Raw genomic sequence first — 16,637 nt, forward strand, 5'->3', positions numbered from 1 at the left:
TGTTTTTAAAAATGTCACGTTATCAGTCTTATTTGCTAACAAAATTAGTATCTACCTACTTAAGCTCTTTTTATTATTACAAGGCAATTACTGAATGTTGTTGAACACTAACTCCTTCTGGTGAAAATGTAGTTGTAATGAAACTTTTGAGTAATCAGATAAAAGCTACAACAGATTAACATGAAATAAACATTATAGAAAGTTAATATTTAAAAGGCACACAAATGCTTCAAACATACAGTTTCAAATCTTTATTGTTTTAAAATTCTACATGTCTTTTACAATTACAATAATTTGTTACTTAAATGACTCTTGTATGGGTTAATGTACAATGAGTTTTTTCCTGAAACTCAACCATGAAATACAATTTCATCAATATGATTTTTCTAAATAGATTAATACAAGATTTCTGGTTTGTTGGGAAGAACAAGCACTTCACTTTGAATAAACAGCATGTGAGTCTTCCCTTCAGAATCTGTGTGATCAATCCATCGAAAGTGCTTTTGAAGATTGCAGATCTAATAACTGTGACTGATTTCCAAAATCAGTCCATCAAATTACTTTTTTTTAAACATTAAAGAGCATTTTCATGTAATGAAACAAGTTGCAGTAGTTATTTTTATTCATCTACTGAGGCAAACTCATGTTGAAGAAAAATTATATGATTATCTGCATGCAATGAACACTCCTCTTTAAATAGTTGATGAATTTTACACATATAAAGAATCTGTTAAAGAGTGCAAGTACTTTGATAATGATTTCACAAAAGGACATATGCTGGTAATAATGGTAACTAACATTTAACACCTAAATACAAGCTAATGTATATTTAACAGGCAATTAACATGGCTAACAAACCATGTTGCACGTGGTTGCCCTTTGAGAAAATGAACTCATTTGGTCCACACTCCTAAAGTTATCTGGGTAAAAAAATTGGAACAGGGCCAGAGATTCTGATGAAATTCTTGTTTCTAAAATGTGACCTGTTAAAAAGTAAAAGCAGTACATCAGTGAAGTATCTTGTCACATGACCTCAGTATAAAAACATGGCCTGGTATTCGGAGCGATGAACAAGCACTGAAGGACAAGTCAAAAAAGAATGGAGACAAAATGAACTGAAATTCTGTTGTGTTATACTTTCTTGTTCCACGGTACTGCCTTCACTCTGTAGAATTTTGTACCCAAAGGAACTTTAAATCTGTTTTGTGCCTACAAAAAAAAAGCACATCAGAAATGTAATCAGAGGATTATTTTTGTTTTTTGTTTTAAATAAAAACTGACTCCCATCCCTCTAAGTTTGCCAGACCCGGGCAAGGTTCCTCTGTATCTCTTCACACTAAAGTATTGCCTTATCTGGGTCTCCAAAGACACCTCATCATTTTCCCTGATTCCAGTAAAATTCCGATGGTTTCAAGGTACCAAAATCTTACTAGTAACTGAACGGAAGTTTAGGAATTGTACCCTACAGGTCATTGAAATATTATTACACAGGGTTGATGGAAATAGTCACTAGGATCCAAACATAAACATGAAGTTTAATCACACAGGCAGGTTTTCCAGAGACAAACCTACCCAAGCCACTTGCTCACTTACTCTTTTTTCTACTTCCCCTTCTCTTGCTATTCACTGACTCAAAAAATATAGCAAGAATGGCAGAATCCTGGACAATCTCTATACTGAAGTACTCATTATGTGAAGAGTATAGTTTTATAATCGGTACAAACATTTAATCTGTTTTTCTTCTCTATTAATGTAATCAGATGATGTTTCTATTCCAATTTGCTTACCTTTTTTGCCTGGCAATATTCCTTTTCCATAACTTTTCCTAGCACCCAAGGTCTCCTAGATGCACCTGAAGCTAAAGAGACAATATGCTTATTTTGGATAGTCAACTACAGACAACAGGACATTATATTAACTATAGTTAAAAATTATTTGTTAACATTCTCCTTGAAAACATGAATTGTTCAAAAACCATATAAAAAAAGTTAAAGCCACAAAAAATAAGAAATTCAAAGGTGTCAAAATGGGGTTACTGGCATTTTCAAATAAAAACAATGTTTCAGTTCAAACTTTATTTGAAAAATTAAAATCAGCAATGAGAAAACCAAATCAAAATTGAAAATTTAATGACTCAGAATTATTCTAGTCAACCTTGTTTGACCTTTTAGTCAGATTTAGGATGAGAATTTCTTGATGTATTTCAAAGGATTGAAAGTCTTCCATATAAAACTTTCAGCATTTATAGATTCCAGTAAGAGTAAGGACATGTACTTGTCTATTATTCCAAGAAATTATATATATTTTATCAATGATCATGGCATGAATAAAGTATCAAAAACAGACTGAATGAACATGCTCTGCATAATCAGTGCTTTCTAAACACATCTATGAAAAGCTGGATCTAGTAACTAGAAGATAAGTCACTCAAGAACCGGTGTTTGAAGTTTTAATCTTTCTCTTCAAAATTAATTTGGCTATTAATAATAAAGCAGATTCCATTCTGCTCAAAGCTCCTACATATCAGTAGGACATATTCATATCTGACCTGAATGCTGTACAACAATATATTGTGATTTAAATACTAGATTTTTTTTTTTGAATTTGCTTGTCTGGTGGACTTCATTAAATTCACAAAAATTAGAAAGATGCCATCCATTCCTGAAATTTGCAAATTAAAACTTCCATATCCAGACAATGTGTGACAAAACAAATCCTGCAGTCTTCCAACCAATTTCAGCATCATCCTAACATTCTAAGTGTTCTTAATGGAGGACTATGACAGCCTAAGTCCCTGACACTTAATGTTGTAGAGATCTATACTAAAATATTAACAATTTATACGTGTTGGTACCAAAGGTCAGATTTATGTTGTTTTTGGAAGACCTTAAAGCAATAATTTGTAGTACCTAGGTCCACACCAATTCTGATCTGTCACAAATAATACTGAAGTAACCTTTATTTCATTTTCCCTACTTTTCTGATACAGAAATAGAATCAAGACACTGTTTCTTGAAATACTGAGCTAGAAATAAATGTGTTCCAAAGGTAAGTCTTCATGGTTGTTTTACGTGCAGTTTTCTCAAGCTTAACACTACCTCTGGTTAGCAAGTGGTAAGGACAGAACAAACTAAGTCCGTTCAAAAACAGAGTTCAGTGAACTGCATACTCAGAATAATATACAAACTGAAATGGCGGTTACCTTATGTACGTAAACCAACAGTAAGAAAGTCATATTTCACAGTTACATATGCAATACTAATGCCATTGTTAGACTGTATTTTAGACTGCATTATCTCTGTAAGATAGGAATTCTGCCCAGACATGTAAGATAAAACATACAGCACAGATTCTTCAATAGTTTCTGAATTCAGTTAGAACTTTGTGGTCTTATCTTTCATTGTAACTGAAATCCATAACGAGGTCTGCTGCTTGAGTATAAATTAACAGCTTCTGACAAGCAACAGCAGATATACATTTTCACTGATAAGTCAGAATTAATAAAGTTCCTTTTGATGCACACTCTTAGATATTTCTGCAACAAAGACGTGGAGCATGGTGGGATGGGGAGGTTTGCAAAACATAATTAGCTGTGATAGATAAAGACATTTACATGAATCTATTTAATTTAGCATGGTTTATTGTAATGCACTAAACATTGTTTTTTTCCTGATATCTGAAAGATTAATACTTCAATTTAGTTAAGTTTACGTAGCTGCCAAAAATCGCCAACGAATAACGTGAAGATTAAACAGGGGAAAAAGCAAATGTACCACCAAGCTGGACATAAACAAAAGGTATAGAAACTACTCTCTGAAGAATAATGAGTCCTGCTAAACACCACGTAAATACAGTGGAAAAAATTTATCAGCAAAAAAAATTGCTTACAAATCCCCCTATACTACAGCTTACATTTTATTATAGACACATATTTAGGGCCGTAAATACATGAACCTAAAATCAAGTCACTTCACAGAAGATGAGCTAGAAAGAGAACACATTTTATCCAAATATAATCTTTAAAGAGCATCATAAAGTCACGTATTAAAAATAAGAACTGAGTATGCACAGTTTTGACAGAAATGTTACGAGTTTTGCATTTGCTATCCTCACCAAATAAAAAAGACACTGAAAACAAATTCCACATAATAATAGGCCTGAGACCTACACGATTACACACTGTTATTGCTGATACTGAACAGCTAAGTGGCCTGACAGAATGTTTTCCCTAAATGATCAAAAGATTGGCGAAGCTGCCCTATGAGGAAAGGCTGTAGGCAGGTCTTTTGACCCTAAAGAACAAAAGGCTTGGGCAGACCTCACAGTATTCCAGTACTTAAAGGGCAGCTGCAAAGAGGACAGAGGATCTCTTCACAAACAGCTACATGGAGAATGCAAGGGGCAATGGGTACAAGCTGCACTGGAAGAGGTTTGTCTTGATATAAGAAAAATGTTTTACAGTGAGAAGAATCAATCACTGGAGTCCACAGAGACGTGGTAGAATTCCCCATCACTACAGGTTTTCAAGATGCTACTGTACAGGGTGCTAGACAATCTCATCCAGGCTCCTTTTTTCTACAAAAGGTTGGATGTGATGTTCTTTTGAGGTCCCCTCCAACCTAGGCCGTTCTATGATTCTATGTTAATATACACTGGCTGTGCATAAAATTGGCATTTATTTATTACAGCTTGAAGATACAGATATTCTTTTCTTTTTTCAGAGATATCAATACCTACATAAAATTTTGAAGTGTTCTGTGTTGAAAAACATTTAGTATCAAATAGCAAAAGCTACAAAGAAAGCTAGTAGCTATTTATATTACACACTTGTATTTACCACATACGTATTTATATCACTTACTAAGTGTTAGAAATTTAAGCGTTATTTGTAGGAAGACAAATATTGAAAATAATTTGACACTTACCACACTCACCTGGTCTGAGATCCAGTGCAGCAAGAGATTCTGAGTGCAAGAAATACAAGGTTGGACTAACAGTAAATAATACATAGTTGTCATGCCTTTCATCCAAGATTATTAGAACCAAATCGCCAACCTGAAAACTAGAGATATTAAGGAATTTAGTGAAAAAAAGCACGAAAGTTTAAGACTACATAAATTACACGAAATATTTTTCCACATACTGCACAGGATGAGATTAAGCTGCAAACCAACACAGAATTTTCTACTTGTTATGCCAATTCATATACATTTTGTATTTTCTGGAGTCAACAAAAACTCTACTGTTTAAAAAGTAAGTTTTTGAAATGTTTTTCTATATCCATCAGCTCTTATTATTTTTTTCAAAAGAACTGACAGCTTTGCTTTAAAATATAAACAAGAATACCTAACAAAATACTAAGGTCTTTTTTTAAATTGATTTATATTCACCCATACTTATGATGATGACCACTGTACCACAGTATTTACAAACAGCCTTTTGATGTTTTAAACTGTAGTTAATTTGATCACATATAAATACACATTTGATCACATATAAAAATACTGCAAAGCATTTACGTAGATATCTTAAAATTTTAGGCATGCAGGACAAAGAAGGGATGAAATATTCATCTGACTCTGACCAAAGGGATAAAAACAGATACTTTGGTGACTACATAAAAAGTTTCAAAAGTCTCCTTCTTCACAGCAGGTTAACACAAGCCACAAAGTTTTTCAGGCAAGTTTCAGTGACAGAAGTCAGAGAATTTCTGTCTCCAATTTGTTTCACGGTGCAAATGTGTTGGAAGTAATTTAATTACCCGTGAATGAAATGAAGTCTGAAATAGCTACAAATTAAGCATTAAACCATGAGAACACTAAGAATAAATACTATTATACTATTACTATTATACTGAACGTGGGGGAGGAAGTGTCAAAGAAAGGGGGAAACACTTCTTTGGGGGGGGGGGGGGGGGGGGGGAGGGGCAGAAAGATACTCAGGTATAGACAAGTAAATCTGGAGAGAAATATAGCTCATATGCTTGAATGCACACTTTCAGATTAAGTAACACTTCCAGCTTTTCTCCCTGTTCTGATCATGACAACAGACTATGACTCAAAAGATATTTCTCCTGGACAGGTGAATTCTTTTTTCATAATATTTTTCTCCCCAGAGAATACCATGAGAACTGCCATAATATTTAGATGCTCAAAGGAAAGGTTGATTCTGTACATACTGCCCTTGTTACAGTAAAAATGCAATTTGGTGCAGTTCAGAAAACATTATAGGAATAATCTGTTTTGTTTTTTTTTTTTTTGAAAAATCACTTCTGATGTTCCTCAATCTCAAACTGAAATATTACTTGAAAACAACTGTCTGTAGCTTTTGTATTTTTCAACAATTGACACATGCACACACCCACACAAGCAACAACTTCACATGTTAACAGTTCCATAATACATAATATTTGAGTTAATTTCATTCTCTCAAGGTAAGTCAAAAGATTTTAGGAAAGTAGAATTCCTACTGAAATACAATGGAGCACTATACAGATTCAGGATTAATAGCATTCCTTCTACTTTTTCTTAGCATGATTTCAGAAAGATAACTAAACAAAAAGTAAATCTAAAAGAAAATACTGGATGCATTCTAGAAATCCCATGAAATACTAGCCTTATGAACAGCGTAAAGAAAGGCAGGGAAATCAAGAAATCAAAAATTCAATAATGAATTCAGAAAGGCCTTTTTAAAAAGAAATGTTTATAAATTTTGATTTATGCTGAACTGGCATGGTTCAATAGCTGATGTGTAAGCTATAAAGATGATCTATACACCTTTCCATCAAAGAGAATGGACAGAAGAACTGTGACATTCTTTAAACAACTTATTACTGAAGGCACATCCGACTATAGGAAAACAAATATGTACTTACTCTCTAATTGCTATTTTTTCAGAATGTCTTGAGGATACTGAAGACATGCTCTGGGACATCTATAAAAAAACAAAAAAGCTATAAAGAATTGGCAAGCTATGATGAAATGTAAACAGCAGGCAACAATATGGTTGAAATAAATCATTTGTTTTCAAACCTGCCTGCTCTTGTAGATCATGTTCACTCAAGAAAAAAGCATCTTTCTTTCAGCTTGTTCTGTAGCAGCTTTTTTAAAATAACTACCTTTATGAAATAGCTGGTATCTCCCTTGTTATTAAGGATGAGAAGTGCTTTACAGATCAGTGCTACTGAAAATTTGTTCTGGGTATACAGAAAATCTATGATATAGCTACACACTAACACAGAATCCACTGGCATTCTAAGAAGTCTGATGGTAAAATAGTAGAAGTTAAACTCTGAATGTTATATTTGTCTAACAGCCATAAATTCAGTATGGGGATCTTGGGTTTACAAAGGATTGTCACACAATCCGAAGTTTATTGTAATAAAGCAAGATCCCCTGGAGTAAAATTGTAGTTAGATGTACTAAGACCAAACAAAGGCTTAATTATGAGAGTTTTTGCACATCATTCTCATCTCCTATAAATGCAGTATTCGCCTTTAATTCGGTTTAAATTCCTCTAATACTGACACACAAACCAACTGTAACAAAGTAAATTAGATGCAAAAATGACCCTGTGTACATACACTATCAGCAGTAACCATGATATAATAAGAAATGAAAATGGGTAAAGCTACTGCTCTGTATTTACAAAGGTATACCAACCCATATACAAGCAACTAGAAAGAGAAGCTAATCTGATGTAAATTTATACAATTGTCTCCACTTTGATAAGTGCCCTGTAGAAACTCTGATTAAAGGTTCAGTAGTTTTTCCCTTGGTTCCTACTTTCTGGATCATTTATGTATAAATGGCTAGACAAATCAAGGTTACTGAATCCAGCACAACACAAAAAGCTCCTGACTTCCTGACTTTTGATGACCCTCTCAGCAGTTTTCTTTATGTAGTCCGACTTCAGACTCTTTTTTTCTTAGATTCATTTGACTCGCATAGTAATTCTCTTACTTGAAAAGAGTTGCATCTAACAAGAAAAGTTGTCACCTGCTTATCATGTACTTAGATTTTTCTCTAAAAATATTTGAGAGTTTTCTTTAGATGTTAAGACTAAAGTTTTTCATTTAATTGGATTGTTAAATTTAAATTAAAATGCAAGCTAACTTGTACCTTTTCATTAATTTCTAACTTAAAGACAAAGCACAGAACAAACGAGAGCATTAAATACATTTGTACTACAACTAGGCAAAGCTTAAGAATACTCTAACTAGAGTTCAAATAGCTTAAATTGTGATGGTTTTACTCGGGTGGGCAGCTGAACTCCACCACAACCACTCTCTCCCCTTCCTCAAAGGGAAATGGGGAGAAAACACAATGGCAAGGGCTCAAGGGTTGCGATAAGAATGGGGAGATTACTCAATAATTATTATCCAGGGCAAAACAGACTCAACATATGGAAATTAATATAATTTATTGCCTATTACTAACAATCTAGAGGAGTGAGAAAAACTAAACCCACCTTCCTCCCATAGGAGGTAGAAGAAGGTACCTCCTCCCCACAAGCAGCACAGGGGAACAGGGGAATGGGGGCTGCGGTCAGTCCCTGACACTTCGTCTCTGCCGCTCCTTCACGGTCACTCTCTGCCCCTGCTCCACGTGGGGTCCCTCCCACGGGATGCCGTCCTTCCCGAACTGAGCCTGCGGGGGCTGCCCACAGGCAGCAGCTCTTCAAGAACTGCTCCCACATGGCTCCGTACCACGGGCTCCATCCCCCAGGAGCAAACTGCTCCAGCACGGGTCCCCCACAGGCGGCAGCTCCCCCCAGACCCCCTGCTCCTGCGTGGGCTCCTCTCCACGGGCTGCAGCTCCGGCCCGGGGCCTGCTCCTGCGGGGGCTCTCCATGGGCTGCAGCCTCCTCCAGGCCACATCCACCTGCTCCTTTTTTCCTCCTTTCTTAAATCTGCTCTCAGAGGCAGAAACATCATTTATTGGCTCAGCTCTGACCAGCTGCAGGTTCCTTTGGAGCTGGCTGAAACTGGCCCTTATCTAAAATGGGGCAGCTTCTGGACTCTTCTCAGAGAGGCCACCCCTGAAGCTGCCCCACTACCAAGACCCTGCCATATAAACCAAACACACAAATGGAAGTTTTTTCAAGCTCATATAAAGTAATGAAAATCCTGTAACAACATTCCTGTCATTAAAAGAAGCTCCTTTTTATCTTGTATTGCTAAAAGAGGTAACCCAAAAACTTTACTGCAAAATCCAGTCACCTGTAAAGATTCTTTTATTATGCAGTACACCTTCTGGGTTCCTTATCTGAGGTAGCTGGATATAAATAAATATTGATATGTTAACGTTGATGTATATTTTAGCTTTAGAAGAGTATTGGGAAGGGGGTGAGAAAGAGGAGGAGGAAGAGACGACTAAATGTTTTATTTTTGAAACAGCTGACCTACATGGAAGGAATCGAGAAGGTATGTTCTCATGCCCATTTAGAAATTAATTTTGAATAGATTTAGACACCAATGATCTGCTAATTTCTCCTATACTGCTTGTTATTAATTACACTAACAAAAATAATTTTGTATTTATCTTGTACAACACCAGACTTTCTTCAATTTAATTTTACTCTTAGATGACAAAAGATCCAGAATTTAATTCAGGATACTACAGAGAAGTTTAGCAGACGGTCCAGTGCATTTGTTATACAGAAATGCCTTGTGTGCACTTTATTAGCATTCTGAACGAACAAATATGAGGAAATATGCTTTAAAAGGTATTGCAATCATTTATGATCTGTAACAGAAGGATTTTTAAGGACATGTTTTAATGTGGAATGGAAAGCTTTTGAAAAAAAATCATTTAATACCTGAATGTGTAACAGGAGAATAGGAGGAAATTCTAAACCAAATTTCAATCCTATCCCAGACAGAAAACTGACTGCTGTTATGTAACTGAAGAAATTTAAACACTTTTGCTATGACATGTAACTTCATCCAACCACACAGATACCAGTTCTTACAAAATTCCTAGATATATGTTGATTTAAATAAATGGATATCTCCATGGCCAGTCCAACCACTCAACTGCCAGTAGAACTAACAATTTCCTGTATAAACCTTTTTTTTAAATTAAGGTTAAGATCTGCTAGCAATACTATGCTGTAGCTAAATAAATCGATAAGGATTCATAGTTCATGAATTAAAGGAACTCTGTCAGCATATTCTCTATCCTTCCTTAGGCATTGACTAATATTTCAGCATATAAGTTAAAAATGATGACTTAGTATTTTCAGTAGCTAAGCAAAATTAAAGTTTCACATTTGATAAAAATACAGATGCAGGTGGAAGGGTCTCTGAGTATTCTGAATGCTTTATTAGGATAATTAGATTTTTGGCTTATAACTTAAAAGCACTTTGTAACAGAAATGTGACAGAACCAACAGCACTGTTGGATTCTAATGTGCTGCATCCCTGTTTTGAAAATTAAAAACTAACAAAAAATCCTCTAAAATGCTAACATCAAAAAACAGTTTTCCAAAAACAATCTCCTGGTTATTGCTAGATATGCTTAATGTGCAGGCATATATATAAACTTGTAAACTGACTTTCAATCTACTGTTCTCAAAGAACTTAGCCTTGGTGACACTGAAATTTAGTCCCCCCACACCAAGGCTGGAGAGTCTGCGCTCTTTGGGAAGAAGTCTCTCCAATCATATTCATCCGTTCTATGGGAAAACTGCTAAACTGAGGTAACTCAAAGGTTATCAGATCACCAATTTGCCACTTGCATTACCATTTAAAACACTTTTGTAGTTAATAAACCACATTTTTATATTTAAACGAATTTTAACAAATTTAAAATTTGTAATCTTTTTAAGGTACTTAAGAGATGTGCATTGCACAAACACTTACCAATCTTTGATTTAATCTCTTATTTTCCTCTTCTTTCAACTGCAAAGTCTGAAAGAAAAAATCTTATCTGATTAACTAATACAACTTGTACAGTATACACATCTTAAATAATGTTGACACTACCAGTTCCAGAGTAGTTGCACAATAGAAATCTTTACTTGCTTCAGTTTTAAAACAGTATCAAAACATATTTTGAATGAAGACTTGTGCAAAGATCAAAGGCCAGCAATTACTACTGTTAAACTATGCTTATCTCCACACTCATTCTCCTTAACTTGAAAACATGCCATTGATAAAACAGAAAAAAATATATATTACTATTTTGTGGCTGCTAGCTACTAACCATGACAAATCCTTTGCAAGCAGAATACAGAATAAAACGTGCAAGTAGTCCTAATCAGAAACATCCAGTCACTCGCATTATGTGGTTCAACATTCAAGTTCTCCTGATGATCACAGAATTCAGTCTAAGTGATCCTAAAAAACTGAAGGCTAAAGACTGAAACTCGGGTTTCAATTTTGAAGAGGCAAAAAAAAAAAAAAGGCAACTAGAGAGGAGTTAAATATGACTAGATTGTTAAAAATGACCAGAACCTGAAAGATTTCAGTTTAATCACTGAGGATTAATTTAACTGTTTACAAATAAGTAAAAAGCTTATTTCAAACAGGTTCCATAATTTAATGTATGCTGAAAGTTACATTCAAAATAAAAGGTGTAACAGAAGTAAAAATTAAATTAACATATATTATTTGGGAGAGGCAGGGGCGCGAGTCTTAGTTTTAAACTTACAAACCTAACCTGCACATTAAATAAATACTTAATGTAGGAGCATTACTGTAAAGTCAGAAAATCGTTAATATGAACATTCAAAACAGGTGTTATCTCACTTTTTACAGAAGCAAAATTAGGATTATAATGCATCCCAGGTAGAACTAAAATCATCTAAGTAGTAACAGTCTAAGAGTAGAAGTAACCTGTTTCCAAAGGAAACGCATAAAACCAACCTTGATTCACGTCCAACTGTTTTGGATGCCTTGATTTGAAAATGCAAACTATTTTTTCCATGGTAAAAAATTCCCTAGATCAATGAACTGTTACTCCAAAAGAAGAAATACTACACATGACTCATTTATCCCGAAATCTATATAAACAGAATGAAGTATAAATGAGCATTAAGTTAGGCCTGGTATAAATACAGTCTATTAATACTTACTTTGAATGACTTCACTTATACCAATCTGAAATTCATACAAACAGAAAGCATTCCTCGAAATGATATTTATAAGCTTTGCTGATGCGATATTGCACCAGAGTACATAACAGACATTTATAATAATTAGCTGTAATTCTTAATCTCACAAATAATCTACTCACTCTTTCTAACAACATGATCCTCTGTTTTTCTTCAGACATATGGACATTTTCACTAAAAGAGAAAAAAGAAAATGGGTACATTAAAAGCAATATTTTTCCCCACACACTCTAAAGTGCTTTTCCCCCCTTCTCATTCACGCACAGATGAATGCTGTCATTCTGCTAGCATGATAAGTAGCTTACTTCAGAGTTTACAGAATACTTTGGTACTAGCATTCCTAGTATATAGGCAGGGTATATATTTAGGAAAGAAAGAATCAGGAAAGAGAAGAATCGGGAAAGTAGCTGAGAAGCTGGGGGAGAAAAAAACTACAGCACAGAAAGGTAGTTTAAGAATCAGCACTGATATTTCTGGCAGAACCTTTGAAAAAAGGAAAAAAGGAAAAAGCTTTTTTTCCCCCCTCTATAATCCAGTGAGTTTTCAGTTACTGATAAAAAGTTTGCGGTCATTTAAGAAGAATGGGGCCATTTCTGAATATTTCACAGGATTCAGCCCAAGATTTAGCCTAATTTCTACCAAGGACAGGTATCTCCACTTCCCACTCATACATGAACACTGTTATGCAATCTACAGCAGTCACATGCTCAACCAACCATGAAGTTTTGTGTGTTTGATATGAGTCAGCCACTGTTCAAAAGATAAGCCAAAAAATGCAAACACTCTACTAGCTCATCCTAGGTCAATTACAATTACTCTTAGCAATTAGAATTGCTCTTCTTCCACTTGATTTATATTTCATACACCTAGATGTAGTTTTCTGCCTTATAATTGCAAGGCCCTTAAGGCTGTCTACTTCAAAGCCATCAAAACCATGCATTTCTGATGACTGTCATGCCACAATTGTATGTGTACATTTAAAAGAAAATTCTTAGTAATAATATCAAAGGTGGAGGGAGTGTTAAACATGCTCATTTGTACATTAGAACACCCAACAGTGCACACAAAGAATGAGAGCATGCTTTGTGCAATTCTACTACAATGCCCCATACTTACTGCACAGCCATCATACTGGTTTCCATTGTGGAATCCATTCTCCCTTCAGCTGCAATGTCAGAAGCCAATCTATCTGTGTCAGCAGGAATATCAGCTGCACATGCTCCACAAGCTTCTGAAGCTGCTGCTAAGTAGGTTGATGGAGAAAGATTACTAGTTCTCAGCTTATTAACTTGTTCTTCAAGCTTTTTCTTTTCTTCAAGTAAACGAGCTCGATCTTCAGAAAGTGTTTCAATCAAATCTATGACACAAATAAATCAAAATTCCTTTAGTAATAGCAGAACTAAGGAGCAAAACCAACCTGAAGCAAATGGAATTGTCCTAATAGAAAAATACTTTCACAGTACGCTTACCCTTATCTTTTTCTTGCTGTTGTGTTAGCATTTTTAATTTATCACTAAGATCATTAATTATATTTTCTTTCTTCATTTTTTCTCTTGTCAAAACAGTGTTAAAGTTGGTCTGAAAACAGAAAAAAGTATTACTGAAGTAGGAAATGTATGAGACGAGTAGAGCAAGAGAAGAGAGAAATGTAAAACAAAGGCCCAAGCAAGAAATAAGCTATTTGTTTTGATGCCATACCGAGGAAATTTTAGGCATTGGAATGGGTTGCCCAGGGAGGTGGTAGAGTCACTGTCCCCGGCGGTGTTCAAGGAAAGGTTGGACGTGGTGCTTAGGGACATGGTTTGGTGGATGATAATGGTGGTAGAGGGATGGTTGGACCAGGTGGTCTTAGAGGTCTTTTCCAACCTTAATGATTCTATGATATGAATCCCTCTACTAACCATTACACCCTCATACCTCCTACTTTTAAGGCTGTGGTGATGGGAGACAAAAAAATTATCAACCATCTATTAAGAGGATATTTTAAATCACAATTTCACTTTGGTGAATTTTAGGAGCCAGTCATGACGTTGATTAGTTTTAGATTCTCTATTTCTGTTTTTACTTTTTTTCTATGCCTACTCATCTGTGTCTTGAATCACAACTTATTTGACTGGTTATACAACTTATATAGCGCATTGCAGACTTTACTAAACGTCTGTCTAATAAAACTCACATGACAACACATCGCAAGCATAAGCGTAAGTAAAAACTTAAGTAACTTTGCTAAGGTGAAAGTGACATCAAGTATGAGGTTAAATACACAGAAAATTCAGCAATCATTGGAGGCAGTCTCATAAGTTTTCAGCACTGGTGGATATGTTTATTTATTTTTAATTAGGTTCTGTATTTCATTGGAATTTGATGTTAATGCTTTCCCTACCACGCTTCTGCTGAATGAATGAAGATTATTAGATAATGAGGAAAATGGCATACTAAGGCAGATTCCAGCACAAAAAGAAATCTTAAAATTATCAAAGTAATCTATAAAACATCCCTATTAGATTAACTATGTATGGCTCACTTCAGTATTAATGTCTGCAGTCCAGAAATTTCAAAAATACTCTTTTCCTTATAACTGTCTGATTTTCTGCTCTCTGTACCAAGTGATTCAAAGTTCATTCACCAAGCTGATTGATTGCTACACTGTCTCTGACCTTATTTGATCCTATTATAACTAAAGTAAGTAGAGGTGCTTAAAACAGAAAAAACCTTTCTTAGTGGTTAAACGCTAAGCTGTAGATAATAGCTGTTGCTAAGAGAGATTTAATTTCAGAACTGAGCACCTCTACAAAATCAGAGATTCACGACATTTTAAAAAGAAAAAAATGCACCATTAAAGATATTCTAATAATTAAATCAGTGTAGTATGAGTTTGTATCAAGGTAAGGAATACATAGTTGTTTAATATAGGTTTAGAAAGAAGTAAAAGATCACATTTGCTTTGAACCTCAAACGCCATCTGCCCAGGCTAATAAAGTATAAAAGCCATTAAGTAGCATTCCAAATCAATTAGTATTTCAAAGCTTTAATTACATATTGCACAGAATAACACTTAACTTAAACTGTACTTAAGTGACATCTTTCTGGAGTTCAATATATTAACAGATACAATTTACAGAACTAGCATAACAACACAAGCAAAAGTGACGGAAGAACAGAACTTGAATCTGGATTGCACATTTCACAGATAGTTAAGCAATTAATAAATAAACCATGGAGTGCTGAATTTCATTAACACATCATATGACTCCACAAAACAGTACAAATTCTGAATGTGTGTTACATAGCAAAAAAGAAGTCCGTATCTTCAAAACGGCAAAAGAACACATTCTCACAGAAGGGACGGTAATAAAGAATCAACTTTACCTGCTGCTCTGCAGTTAGCGATGTTCTGATGTTCTGCATTTCTTCATTCTTTCTTCTCTCTTGTTCTTCAAGTTGCTCCAAGAATTTCATTTTTTCTTCCTGAAGCTTTTCTTGAAGTTCAGCAACCAAGCTTGATTCAGCAGATGATTCAGTGGGAGGACTTAAAAGAAAATGTTTAGGCTTTAAATTTATGTCATATACAGAGTCCCAGAATATATGGAAAGAGGGAAACACACAAATCAGAAGTCAGTTTTGAGACAGTTTTCTCTGAAATGTTTAACAAATACTGTAACTGTATTCCAATTAAGTCATTATTAATACTCCATTCTATTTTTAATCACATACATCTCAACATATTCACACTCTTGGGCATTGTTTTCTAGTGCACTACAGTGACTATACTTTTGAAATTTTATTGAGGGAGTGACTTTTGTTTTTCCTTTTTTGAACACAAAGGTATGGGAAGTGGTGAAACAAGAAACAATGACAGATCAATTCCATTGAGATTTTTAGTATGTCAAAATGCAAAGTCTACAGTACCCTTACAAAAATAAGCAATTCAGCAATAATTCAAAGGAATGCAGATGTAGAAGACAACACTGGCTTGCAGAATCTGAAGAACAGCAGTAATGATCATAAAGAAAAGAAAGCATTAACTGCCACTCAGGCAGGAAGATTAATAACAACATTAAACAGCTCTTTAAACAGTTTGGTTATACCACCATTGTGTACAGTACTGGGACAGACAAATCCCTTTTGTTCAGCAACTTTTGTGAAAACTTGTATTATTTTAAGTTTCAATTGTTCCTCCACTCCAGTTATATTTTATATAAATTAAATTTCCCCAAACCTATCTACATACATGTGTCATTTTTAAAAATTTTTTCCCCCGGTCTCAGCAGCCTGCATGGACAGTCTCCTGACATTAGGTAGACTGTGCTGAAAAACACTGTGTGCACTAATATACCAACTCCCAGAAGCACATCTAATCTAAAAATGCTTCAAGAATTCTTCACTGTATCATCCAGCACAAACTCACCTGTTTCCGCCATCAATTCTCCCTATCCAGTTAAGAGAGCTATGTAAAAGTTTGGCTGGGAAGTGTAAGGAGGTATGCCTGCATCTTACAATACAAACAAAAAAACATTACT

At 34.9% G+C, this 16,637-nt stretch overlaps 1 protein-coding gene across 5 annotated transcripts in view; it reads right to left on the bottom strand.

The window, feature by feature from the left end:
- Nucleotides 1-236: 236 nt before the first annotated feature.
- Nucleotides 237-16,637, bottom strand: part of RB1CC1 (RB1 inducible coiled-coil 1) — an 81,099-nt gene continuing 64,698 nt past the window's right edge. For 2 of the 5 annotated variants that reach the window (XM_050708893.1, XM_035553191.2), the window contains exons 16-24: nucleotides 15,487-15,646; nucleotides 13,587-13,695; nucleotides 13,234-13,474; nucleotides 12,240-12,291; nucleotides 10,865-10,912; nucleotides 6,875-6,933; nucleotides 4,926-5,062; nucleotides 1,788-1,858; nucleotides 237-1,209 (exon numbers count right to left, since the gene is read on the bottom strand). In XM_050708893.1, coding sequence (XP_050564850.1) covers nucleotides 1,132-1,209; nucleotides 1,788-1,858; nucleotides 4,926-5,062; nucleotides 6,875-6,933; nucleotides 10,865-10,912; nucleotides 12,240-12,291; nucleotides 13,234-13,474; nucleotides 13,587-13,695; nucleotides 15,487-15,646 — 955 coding nt within the window. In that variant the 3' untranslated portion in view covers nucleotides 237-1,131. The remainder of the gene's footprint in view (nucleotides 1,210-1,787; nucleotides 1,859-4,925; nucleotides 5,063-6,874; nucleotides 6,934-10,864; nucleotides 10,913-12,239; nucleotides 12,292-13,233; nucleotides 13,475-13,586; nucleotides 13,696-15,486; nucleotides 15,647-16,637) is intronic. The other 3 variants (XM_035553193.2, XM_035553192.2, XM_050708894.1) reach the window with 3 other exon arrangements.

This window comes from Cygnus atratus, chromosome 2 (assembly GCF_013377495.2).
Source record: "Cygnus atratus isolate AKBS03 ecotype Queensland, Australia chromosome 2, CAtr_DNAZoo_HiC_assembly, whole genome shotgun sequence".
Taxonomy (NCBI): Eukaryota; Metazoa; Chordata; class Aves; order Anseriformes; family Anatidae; genus Cygnus; species Cygnus atratus.